The sequence below is a fragment of the Pleurodeles waltl genome, chromosome 8 (assembly GCF_031143425.1).
Source record: "Pleurodeles waltl isolate 20211129_DDA chromosome 8, aPleWal1.hap1.20221129, whole genome shotgun sequence".
Classification (NCBI taxonomy): domain Eukaryota; kingdom Metazoa; phylum Chordata; class Amphibia; order Caudata; family Salamandridae; genus Pleurodeles; species Pleurodeles waltl.
Window position 1 is genome coordinate 370,968,644 of NC_090447.1, and position 13,299 is coordinate 370,981,942.

General features: G+C 44.1%; 1 protein-coding gene across 1 annotated transcript in view; it reads right to left on the reverse strand.

The window, feature by feature from the left end:
* MYO16 (myosin XVI) overlaps positions 1–13,299 on the reverse strand; it is a 2,485,855-nt gene that overhangs the window by 2,092,191 nt on the left and 380,365 nt on the right. The window contains exon 3 of the mRNA XM_069204246.1: positions 11,956–12,026. Within this exon, the coding sequence (XP_069060347.1) occupies positions 11,956–12,026 (71 nt within the window). The remainder of the gene's footprint in view (positions 1–11,955; positions 12,027–13,299) is intronic.

A 13,299-nucleotide genomic window follows, 5' to 3' on the forward strand; every position in this document is an offset into this window, starting at 1 on the left:
AGTCGGCAGCTAGCTAAATAATTAAATTTGCTACCTATTTACACTGCCACTGGCCAAATAGTGCATAATCTCTGCTATTTCACCAGGCTGCTGTATAAATAGCAGCAGAAATTAGTTATCTACCTAGCGGTCAGGTAACCAGCTGCTGCCTTTTAAGAAAGGAGACTATGGAAATTTAGTAGATTCAAAATGTTATTCCCATTACTCTTAGTCTTAAATGCAAACACACAGAACCATTTTATTGACACTGTGTATGTGCATAAAGCATATGCAATGATATAATTTGCAGAAACGAAAACTGTAGTTTATTTTAATGAGGTGTGGCTCATTCACTGACCACTACCCAATTATATACTAAAACTTGGCTTAATTTAGGGTTTATGGCGGGATCACACTATATGGACTCTGGAACCCATCTCTACATCAACAGCTTTCCCACAGAGCAGTTTTGTGCATTCATATTTATTTTGCTGGAGCATCAATGAGACACACATTGCAACCACTGGTAACTATTTTTAAGAAACTAAAGTATACAAAAAGTGATGGATGGAATGCTTGAATGAATTTCAGCCACTGGTAATTACTCTGGTTGCATCCCAACCCATCATCATTTTGCACACCATGTCACCTCAGATTGGACCCAGCCATATGCAATTCGAGCTTGACCCTGCGCCAATGGGAGAAGTCCAGCCTGAACTGCCAGGCTAGGTCCTCCGCGAAGTGGAACACAAATAAACTAGAACCGGTTTCACCCTCATTAGGGCTTATCTGCCAGGTATAGCTTGATTCCAGTAGCACAGTGTGCATGGGGCCCACATTTGGGCAGACCTGTCCCACTTAGGGCAACACACTATGGTATACAAAAAGTCATGGACTGAATGCTTGAATTAAACTCAGCCACTGGTAATTACTTGGGCCCGATTGCAGTCCTTGTTATTTTGCAGACCTTGTCACATCAGTTTGGACCCAGCCATTAGCAAATCAGTCTTGTCCCTGCCCTTTTGGGAACAGTCCAGACATCATCACCAGGCCAGGCCCTTCATAAACTAGAATACAACCTAGTTAGGGCTCATCGCCGCGGTATAGCTTGAGTCCAGTGACAATGGTTTCCTGTACAGTCATATAACTCCCAGTGAATCAACTGAGAATATTTACACTAGCGCGCCAAAAATGCCTACAATAAAGCAATCAACAAATGAAATCTCACTAACTTGTATTCGAAAAATGTCCAGAGCTCCATCACTCCTCATGTGCAGCAATTTCATAAACTTTTAAAACATTTGAGATAGTTATTTTTTCAGCATATTATGAGGCAGATGGTGAAAAATATGGCAAGGCAACACATTCATATTTCGATAGCTGAAGCTCTGGCCAAAGACTAGTGTTTTTCAGAAATACACTGCCATAAAGGAATCATATTTTAAGCTTCTATTGTGCCTCTAGATGATTCTCTTTTGCACAGTCCTTGTGCTTAGAAAGGATAACAATTTTGTACTGCTTTTTTCTTTGCAGAACTTACATGTTGATGACTCCGGAATGAAAAGGAAACTGTTCAAATGAGCGCATTATCTGTAATTCATCTTTAGTTTCTTGATGACTACAAAGAACGTTGAATTGGCTCTGATTACATTGCCCTTTCTTTAACCTTGCTGCTTATACATCACAAATTGCCGAAAGACATGCTCCTTTGCATTAATGTGTACAGATTTTATCTTGTATGTTCTGTTTTTTGTACACTTAGACGGAAGAAACAATTGCTCCACTTTGTGGACATGCCCATTCAGAATCAGATATTCAGAAGTCAGCTACTCTTTGGGCCAAGTATTACCAATATACTTGTGTTATACAATATACCATAGAAGCACGTTAAATTCAAAAGACTGGTGATTTAAAAAACATTGCTCCTTTATGGCTATTTTCAAATGAGCTTGCTAAATAATCTCCTCATCACGCTATCTATTATCTAGACATGGGAACATAGATTAGAAGTGATTGCAAATTTTATCAGGGAGCGTCAGCTTGTTTTTTCTCATCAATATATCCCTGTCTAACCTACTGGTAAATCTGTATGTGTGAAATTAGCTCAAGAAAGACAAAATTGTATACCTTGACACTTATGCCGTTAAATAGGAATACGAGATTATTGTGGAACATCTTTCTCAAAAGACTTTTGAAAAAATATGTAACTCACATTTGTTTAGCTATCAGCTCAGTGGTGATAATAAACTGAACACTGGTTTAGTGTTTTTAAAGATAATTTCGAGGTAATTCGTTGCGAAAAAGTACTGCCCATGTTAGCTCATCACATTTCCAATGACCGCTCCTTGACATACCCACGTTTCATTTGTATATGTGACTACCAAAAATCAACCATACTGCAGAATTTTCTGCATTTATAAGTGGGACTTGGATATTGAAAACGTCGTACATCCACCGTTTTACCATCACATTCACATACATTTTGTGAATGAGCCACTAAGGGATTTTTCTCTATAGTAACTCTATTTTATAATTAAAAACTATGCAGATTGGCATGAAAATTAGCCCATCGCACGAATCTCCTGCGTCTAACATCCATTTGCAACCTGCAAATGTAGGTTGCAACACGATTAAGTCCTTTCAACCTGTCTGCCTTTAAGGTTGGTTGAATCAAAGCGATTAATTTGCGATAATAACCAGCATATCATGTGTAGCATTTCTAAACTTCACACTATTCATATTGAGAGCTATATAAACAATGTACTATAATGTTTTAAAATTGCATTCCATTTTCATCTTAATTGGCAGGCACAGCAGTGACAAAGTGAAAAACACGAATTAAACTCTACAGGGTTCAAAACACGTTCGGATTTCTTGGGAGGGAAAAACAGGGCAAAAGAAAAACCAATAAAAGATTTTAGGTGGGTTTAAATGAGGGTATAAAAGTATGCATGGGTGAAAGTATGAGTGTTTAAGGTTGTAATGCATGTGGATTTCAAGGTCCAGTGACAAAGGGTACTGTGTTTAAATATAACGTACAGTGACCACAAGTGCAAATACAGAAGTGGGATCCCACATAGCGAATGAGAGTTATTCACCCTTGTCCAAATAGGGACCACAATCCTAGTCAGGGGAAGGCACACAAATTCCAAATTATCCTGTGCCCGCCCTCTGGCACCCTGGCACTGAGCAGTCGGGCTTAACTTAGAAGGCAATGTGTAAAGTATTTGTGCAATAAACCATACAGTAACACAGTGAAGATACTACACAGGTTTGGAAAAATATAAGATATTTATCTGGTTAAATGAAGGTAAAAAATTATAAAGATTCAATAAGCAGAAGTTGAGATATCACTTTTGCAAGATTAATAAGAGTCTTAAATCTTAGAAATCAATAGTTGTCTCTTGTTTGCACAAAGTACCTGGTATGCGTAAAAAAAAACTCACACGGAAACTGCAGAGGAGGTGGTGCGTGTAAAAAAAGGGTGTGTGTCGGAATTTCCAGCACAGCACAGACAATGCGTTGTTTCTTTCCACGCTGCCAGGGGCTTTGTGTCGATTTCCAGCGTGCAGTCTTGGTTCCTCACTGCGATGCCAGGATCTTTTTGACACCCAGGGACGATGCGTGGAAATCCTGGGTATGCAGGATGAAGTCACAGGCATTGCATCAATCCAGTATGGTGTTGCTTCTAATTTTCTGTCGCACGGCAGGCTCTGCATCGATTCTTTGCTCTGGAAATCGTCAGAGTCATTCAGCGCAGTCTTGGTTCCTTACTGCGATGCAGGGATCTTTTTGACGCCCAGGGACGATGCATGGAAATCCTGGCCATGCGGGATGAAGTTACAGGCATTGCGTCAATGAGGTATGGCGTTGCTTCAAATTTTCTGTTGCACGGCAGGCGCTGCATCGATTCTTTACTCGGGAAGTCGGACTGCGTCTTTCCAGTTCAGCTGTGCATTGATCCGGTAGGGCTGTGCATCATATTTCCGGTCGCTAGGCAGGCGCTGCATCGAATTTTCACTCAGGAAGTTGGGCTGCGCGCTTCCCGTTCGGCAGTGTGGAGATTTCTCATCACAAGGCAGGCTGTGAATCGTTTCCAGCAGGCTTCTGTAGATTTTCGGGCCACAAGGAGTTCTTTGAAGGGATGAAGTCTTTATGGCCCTGAGACTTCAGAAAACAGGAGGCAAGCTCAATCCAAGCCCTTGGAAAGCCCTTCCCAGAAAAATAAGAGGGCAGCAAGGCAACAGCAGTGCAGCAGTCCTTCTCAATAAAGCAGTCCAGAGGAGTCCTTAGGGCAGCCAGGCAATTCCTCTTGACAGGTTGCAGGTTCAGGTCCAGAAGTGTCCAAGTTGGTGGGGTCAGGGACCCAGTTTATGTACCCAAAAAAGCCTTTGAAGTGGGGGAGACTTTGTTTTGAAGTCCACAAGGTCCCCTTTCGGTACATATCTGTCTGCCAGAGTCCCAGTAGGGGTTTGGCAGTCCATTGTGTGAGGGTAGGCCACTAGCATTTGAAATGTAATTGTCAGGCCCTCCAATCTTCCAGCCCAGAAAGACCCATTCAATATGCAGATGAGTGCAGGTGTGACTGAGTATCCTGTATTTGTGTTTGTCTGGGTGAAATGCACAAGGAAGCTGTCAACCAGCACAGCCCAGGCGTTGAGTGGAGACAAACTGTAAGGCACAGATGGATTTAAGTGTAGAGAAATGCTCACTTTCTAAAAGTGGCAATTCTAAAAGAGTATTATGAAATACAACCTCACCAATAAGCAGGGTTTTCTACTACCATTCTGGCCATACCAAATATGACCTGGTTACCCCTTTCTGATTAGAATCCACCACTCAAACATTATATGAGGGTAGCCCTAATGCTATCCTATGAAAGGAGCAGCCCTCACACTAGTGGAAAATGAATTTAGGAGTTTTCCACTACCAGGACATATAAAACACATCTGTATATGTCCTGGCATGACCAGTGTAAAGTGCATATGCTCTCTCCCCTTAAACATGGTAACATTGGATCATACCCAAATGGACTATTTGATTTACTTATAAGTCCCTAGTAGAGTGCACAATATGTGCCCAGGGCCTGTAGATTAAATGCTACTAGTGGTCCTACAGCACTGATTGTGCCACCCACTTAAGTAGCCCTTTAACCTTGTCTCAGGCCTGTCATTGCAAGGCCTGTGTGTGCAGTTTCACTGCCAATTCGACTTGGCATTTAAAAGTACTTGCCAAGCCTAAAACTCCCCTTTTTCTACATATAAGACCCCCTAAGGTATGCCCTAGGTAACCCATAGGGCAGGGTGCTGTGTAGGCAAAAGGCAGGACATGTACCTATGTAGTTTACCTGTCCTGGTAGTGTAAAACTCCTAAGTTCATTTTTACACTGCTGTGAGGCCTGCTCCCTTCTTAGGCTAACATTGGGGCTGCGTTCATACATTGTTTGAGTGGTAGCTGCTGATCCGAAAGGAGTAGGAAGGTCAAATTTAGTATGGCAGAAGGGTGATATAAAATCCTGCTGACTGGTGAAGTTTGATTTAATATTACTATTTTAGAAATGCCACTTTTAGAAAGTGAGCATTTCTCTGCACTTAAATCTTTCTGTGCCTTACACACACCCCAAACACAGGATACTGAGCCTCACTTGCATACATCTGCATTTTGAATTCCTGGGCTGGGAGACTGGAGGCCCTGCCTTCACACAAAGGACTGCCACACCCCCTACTGGGACCCTGGCAGACAGGATTGAGCTGAAAGTCTCCCCCACTTCAAAGGCACATTTGGGTATACAGTATAAATAGGGCCTCTACTCGTACCAACTCAGACACTTCCTGGAGAAGAAACTTGAACCAGAACCTGCATCCTGCCAAGAAGAACAGCATGGCTGCCCAAAGGACTCACCTCTCTGCTTTCTGTGAAGGACTGCTGCATTGCTGTTGCCCTGCTGCCTTGCTGCTCTCTGCCTGTGGTGAAGAAGTGCTCTCCAAGGGCTTGGATAGAGCTTGCCTCCTGTTCCCTGAAGTCTCAGGACCAAAAAGACTTAGGCCCTCGTTACAACATTGCCGTCCGCCAAGTTGTAACCGCTGTGCGGTCCGCCAATGCGGCCGCACTCCCGCGGTGGCCATTAAGACATCTCCGCTGTGCCGCAACACAGGAGCTGGCTCCAAATGGAGCCGGCGGTGTTTCGTCAGTGCGACAGGTACAATTGCACCCGTCGCGCTTTTCACTGTCTGCTATGCAGACAGTGAAAAGCTCCATGGGGTTGTGGCAGGAGGCCCGCGACTCCCCATTCCGCCAGCCTTTTCATGGATGTTCTTACCGCCATGAAAAGGCTGGCAGGAGGGGGACTCGTAATCCCCTGGGCAGGGCTGCAAGCAGCGCTGCCCTGGGGGATTAGAACTGCCAGGACCAACGTGGCGGTAAACCGACAGGACCAGCGTGGCTTCCGCCGTGATCGTAATCCCAAGGTTTGCACCGCCAGCCTGTTGGCGGTGCAACTGTTGAAACAGCCCTGGCGTTCTTTGACCACAAGTGTTGTAATGAGGGCCTTAGTCTCCACAAGTAGGACTCCCTGTGCGGCGGAATTCGACGCGCAGCCTGCCTAAACGACGCACAGCCTGCACCGCAGTAAACTTTTTGCCGCACGTCGAACCAGAATGACGCAGCCCAACTTTCCAACAAGAAGATCGACGCAGCACCAGCGTAGCGACTGGAAATTCTACGCACAGCCCACTCGATCGATGCACAGCCGAGCCAGAACGATGCAGCCCAACTTCCAGAGAAGAATCGATGCAGAGTCTGCCGTGCGGTGGAAAATTCGATGCAACTCTCACCGGATCAACCCAGCTCCTGTGACTTAGTCCTTCCAGTGCAGGAAATCCACACTTCGTCCCCGGGGCATCTGAAAACCCTGCAACCTGAAGAGGATCCACAACCGAGCACCGGAAATCGATTCACAGCCATCTGTGTGTGAAAACTAAACAACGCATCGCTGTGTGGCACCCGAGAAATCGACGCACACCTCCTCGTTTCCACTCATCTCCTCCTCTGCGATTCTTTGTGGAGATTTGTGATGCGAACAAGGTACTTTGTGCTTAAAAGAGACTTTGTTTGCTTATAAAAGACTTAAGACACTTTGTATCACTTTTCAGTGATATCTCAACCTTTACTTGTTGCATTTTAATTGTTTTGACCTGCATTTTCCAGATAAGTATTATATATTTTTCTAAACACTGTGTGGTGCATTTTTGTGGTGCTATATGGTGTTATTGTATGATTTATTGCACAGATACCTTACACATTGCCTTCTAAGTTAAGCCTGACCGCTCAGTGCCAAGCTACCAGAGGGTGGGCCCAGGATAAATTTGATTGTGTGTGACATACCCTGACTAGAGTGAGGGTCCTTGCTTGGAGAGAGGGTAACCTGACTGCCAACCGAAGACCCAATTTCTGGCAACAACTGATTCAGTACACTCACATCAATGGAAGCCAGCCTGGTGGTTGTCCAAAATATCATTCGATTCTACTTAACTGTGCACTTAAAGACATATTTTCGAGTGTTTTTCCTATGATTAAGAGCACTGAAAAGGCTCAGTGGTGGGGGCCTGGATAACAGCCTGCAAATGGTTGATGATGGAGCTAGTACCTTTCAGGTTATGATGAAAATAGTAATTCTAATTGTATTAATCAGGTTACAACATTTACAATCAAAAATCTGCAGTTTACAAAAAGTGTCATACACTAGCACTTATACATAATCAGGCTAAACCATTATATCTGATCAACAAAGAATCACCGTTCTAATGTTTTTTACAAATGTTGTGCAAAGTAAAAATGAGTGAAAATACAATTTGGTGTTCCATAGATTATTACCCGCTATTTTTGCTATTTTTTGGTGTTCCTTTTCAAAACTGCCACCGCTTACCTATTGTGTGCACTTTAAACCATGCCATGTTTTGCAGCCCTCTATTTCAGATTTTTTTCTATCATAAAGTAACATGGTAATATCTAAACAGAAAAGATAGTTGTATAATTCTCAGCTCCCTTCTTTCTGCCAGAATACAGTTGCTTTTAAAAACCATCATTTAGGTTCCTTTTGAATTTTAACGTATCGACTTTACTGTAAACAAAGTTAACTCCATCTACACAAGCCACATCATATTTCAAGTGAGATCATTTTACCCAAATAAGCTTCTCTTTAAATGTGACATTTGTACACACGATGTAAAGAAAATGAATAATCCCTTTTAATCATTTCACAGTCCAGCATGTTTCACAGGTTCTTATTAACGAGCTAGAAGCCTGCCAGAACCTGCCACTTCACAATCAGGTAGCTACTCAATTCTGACATAGCCGGTAGGGTGGAAGAATGGTGGTGGGGTGGACTTGTGGTACACCAGCTAATAGCTGGTGGTAGCCCCCAGCTCTCTTCTGCTCATGGCCTGGGATGTTATTGCCAGTCCCCCTACCAGACAGTAGAACATATTCTGGAGGCCAGTGGGATTCCATGGATATTTTCTTAGCACTGGAGAGGATAGAAGCTGTCCCCCCTGCATGTTGAGGCACACTGGTAATTTCATTTCTAGGATTACTGTTGGAAGCTGGTAACCTATGTAGTGTAACAATGTAAGGGGACACAATATGGATAGTCCAGGGCGACCCTTATTGGATCACAGGTGTTACAATAATAATCCCAAAAGCTCTCTTTTGTGGTAGTGTGGGTGAGCAGTTAGACTTATCAGAGGATAGTTTTAAGCATTTATTGCACACACAGAGCCAGTAAGCGAGACACTCAATAAAGAAATCCAGCACCAATTTGTAAAAAACACAGATTTTCTATATTAATTTAGACACCAAGAACATCACAATCGGGTAAGTACTTTTTTATTTATACATTTTTAAGTCACAATAAAATACAGTTATACTGTGAGATCCAAGTGGTAATGTTATCCTATGGTGAATAATCATTTACTGCACAGAGTCATTTAGCAATGAGTTACAGGAATGTTCTCCTGGGCTTAAGGTGAGTTTGGGGCAAGGTCCAAGGCAGCACCAACAGGTCACCTCAGGAGGCACTGGGGCATCCATGTGCAGATGTACATTTTAATGTGGGGTCCTCCATTCACTTCCATGGAAAATGGTCCTGTGATAAAGAGGTTGCAGGTGTGGACTAGAGGGCCAGTCTGACCAAAGCCTAAGGAGGACTTAACTGTAGGGGGTCTCAGGACCCTGTGGGCACCATTGTTCCACTTCTCCTTGATGTTTCATGCACAGCTGCTGTGGGGCTTTCAGGTGTCAGCTCACAATGTTCAAGAGGCTCTTGCACTTCCCACTTTTCTACCGACGCAGGCTTAAGGCGGGGATTGGTGGGCCATTCCTGCTAAACCCAAGATGGGGCTCAGCTCTTGAGGGCCTCTGTACCTCAGGGGCACCATCGGGTCATGGCAACTTAGGCGGGGGGTGGCTCGTGTGCAGTGAGGCTTTGTCCAGCGGTGTCGCACTGGCAGAGGCTCTCGTTTCGGTCCTTTTGGTGCCTGCAAATGTGCGGAGGAGCAGCTCCTCTGGCCCATGGGACATACTGCTGGCCTGTTGAAGTCGTAGGTCACTCCTCCACAGCTTTTGGAGGTGACACCACTTTCAGGGCAGTGGAATTGGTGGGGACAGCAGGCAGGCTGGCAGGGTTGGCACCAAGTCAGTTGCTGATCCTCTGTTCTCACGTTGTGGGCTCTTCTTTGTCCTTCTTTCTTCTCCAGGCAGACAAATCTTTTTTTTTGGTGTCAGGGGTCCACCTAAATATTCAATTTGTGGGGAGTTAAGGGGAGTGAAGGGTAGCAGCCAATGGGCTACTTACCCTTGGGATCACTACACCCCGTAGTTGACCATTTCCTGTGGGGAGTGGCCTTTACCCTGCCCCAGAGTTCCTAACCTCACCACAACCAAGATGGTGAAAGCCTAATGTTCGTGTTCACTTCAGATAGGTGTGACCAGTCTGTAGGTGTAACATCCAAGCATAGCTAATTTCCATCCTGTCCTGGTGCCAAATGGTGCTCAGGGCAGGGTGTGGCATCCTCCAGGCCTGGGAAAAGCCTGGCTTGCATATCAAAGGTGGTGTGCTCTTTAAAGCTCTCTGCCTTGATTAATTTACTAGCCTTCCTCCTGAAGGGGATGTAAACACCTCCTGCCAAAGCAGGCATTGCTTGCGACCTTTGAGTGTTGTGCCCCCACCTCCTACGGAGTCAGAAACTCATCTGTGGTGATGGTCTGGACAGGACCAGTCAGCCAGCACACTAGAGGAATAGTAGGGTTCATGGGGTACCTCTACGGTACCTTGTGGGTGCTTGTATTAATAAATCCATCACTGGAATAAGTGTGGATTTATTAATACAAGGTGTTTGATACCAAACACCATGTGTTTCAGTGAAGCTATGATGTAGCTGGGTAACTCATTTGGACCAGTGTCCCGTATATATCTTAAGACGGCTTCCCTGTTCACTTGTAATATCTAGTAAAAGAATTGGGCTTCACAGGGGCAAATCTGCTCATGCAGATATGTCCTCACATAAAATATAATGCACCCTGTCTTAGGGCTCAAAGGCCTGCTATAGGGGTGACTTGCTTATATTAAATGCAGTGACTTTGGCATGGCACGCAGGAGTGTGCCATGTCATGTTTTCACTTCATGATTTGCACCCCATCACACAGCCTACAAAGGCAGTCTGTGTGGAAATTGTGTGTGGGTCCCTTAGGGTGGCATAAGATATGCTGCAGCCTTTAAGGACCCTCTATAGTACCCATACCATAGGTACCAGGGGTACCATTTACTAGGGACTTACAGGAGTGCTAAAGTGCTTTGCCAATTGTGTTACAATTAGACAGCACCTAGTTTGAAAGAAAGATCACTGGCCCTGAGGTCTGGTTGGCAGACCTAAGTACGCTGCCAGAGTGGAAACCCAGCACCCACTAGCTGTAAAAGGGGCAAAACGTGGGGGGCATCTGCAAAGAAGTCCAGTTTCCTTCAATAGCATTTTCTGGGATGCATGCACACCCCATGACGGAAAAGGAACATCATAGATTCTATGTGTGATACCACATGCAAGCACAATAGAAAAGTAGACTCCCTCTTGTCTAATGTGCATGCACTATGTGGGCAAAAAAAATCCCCAAATTTCCCTTTTGTTATAGGGCGCATGAGCATTCAACAGAAGGGAATTCTTGAAATTACCAGAGCAGCTTGGGGCCCATGGGCCCTGGGCAATCGCTGCTGATTCACTGGTAGACATTCATCCACGATATCTAGCATGAGTTGCTGTGCCATCTGGCGGACCTGCAGAGACTCCAGGGGGAAAAGGGACATCCACATGCTGATGTCTGGTACAGCTCCACTATCCTCCAGTCATGGACCAGCCAGACCTGTAATTAAGAGTAAATGCTACTCGAAGCCATCTCGGGGGATGAAGGGGTAATGTTGGCATAGAGGACTGGGTGACCCACTCCTCTTCTCATGCCTAAACTCGTGTCAAGTTTGTAAATCACCTCCATTATGCTTAGACAGAGCTTTTCAAACGTTCCAGACAGTGGTGAAAAGATTCCGACATGTCTCAAATAGTGTTGGTTACACAGTTTTCCAAACGTATCAAATAATAAGAGGGTGATTTTTCAGCATTATTGCAAGCCGACAGCTTGTTAAATGGTTGCATTTCTGGGTATCTGAAAGCGTAATTCAAAATAATTCCTCACAAATTCAATAGTTGTTTAGAAACCTACACATCGTTTTTCTCTTATAATCTTTAAAATTGATCACAAATGCAAAAAAAATATTTTAATATAAAACATACATTTCATCATTCACTGAGCAAGCAAAGTCAGTGGAAATACAGTTGTGCACACAGTGGGGCAAAGGAGCTCAAGCCATTTAGATATTTATAATTGAAGCAGATTTCTCCATAATCCCTACAGCTCTTCAAATATTCTTCTTACCAGATGCAGTAGAGATCCTCCTGAGGAAATGAGGGTATTGGGGTCAGCACCATCCTTCATCAGCCGGAGTACTGTAATTTCAAAGAGAAAATGAATTAGCAGGGCCAGCAAACATCTTTTTCTTCTGATAAACTGAAAGTGTGTGATTTTTATTAGCATGTTAAAAATTAAGGAGTCCTCTGTGGAGGCACTTTAGAAACTTAATAGTCAGGTCAGCATACATCACTCTATATTTTTATATCGAAACCCTTCACTGTGGAACATTTGACGACTGTAAAAATAAAGAAGAATGCTAACCTTCGCCCAAGGAACAACGTTCCGATGAAAAAGGTTCAGCTCGGAAAGGCTATACAATCTTTTGAGTTAGTCACAGGGAGAATGGTGTACATTTCACTGTCTCGCTCTTTGAAGCATTTATGAAACTTGAAAGAGAGAAGGACATGATGGCAAAATTTAATCAATTAATAAGATTTATAGAGAGCAAACAGCTGCTCATGAAAGGAGCGCCTCAGCGCTACGTACTAGTAAAACGCAACTAAGGGAGGATGAAAGAGATGGGGCCAACCAGAATTAGGCCCAAATTTATGGGGAAATTGCGTAGGACAGCGATGCAAATTTCCTTGCTACGCTGCCTTACGCCAATGTGAAAGTACAGGAATGCAATTTATTTATGAAATACACTGCATCTCTGTCCTTTCCCCCTGCACTGGTGCACAATTGGCTGCCTAGCCCCAATGCAGGCACCCTGGCACCACGGTGAAAGGGTGCCTGTGCTGCTTCCAGGATTGCACAAAAACAATCCAAGAGGCATTTTCCTCTTTCTGTGTGTGCTGCGAAATGAAAACACTTCTCCTTGTTACTTCTGTGCTGGGAAGGGAAGGTTTTGACTATGCACCAGTATACGCAATTAAGTAAATCTGGGACAGCGTAAACATCCATCTGTGTTGCGTGGGAAAACCCACTGCAATGCCCAAGGAATACCTCTCTGGTGCAGAGTAAGGCAACGCCGAAACTTGTGCTGCTTTGTCTTACTCCATATCTATGAGGCCATGCAAAGCTACACAAAGTGGCTTTGTGTGGCCTCATAGATATGGTTGAGAGCCTTGAGCCACTGGAGCGTCAAAAAAAGTTTTGCTTCGGCAGCGCAAGCATCTCGTAAATATGCCCCTAAGTCTCTCTAAAAAGGTGGGCCTTCAAAAGGCTCTCGAAAGAATCCTCTAGATTTGTTCTTCTAATATGCTCAGGTAAAAGATTCCTGAGTTTCAAAGCCAGATAAGAAAAGCCACACCCACCTGCTCTAGTTTTGTTAACCTTGGGCATGCATAGCTAATTGTGGTTGGATGA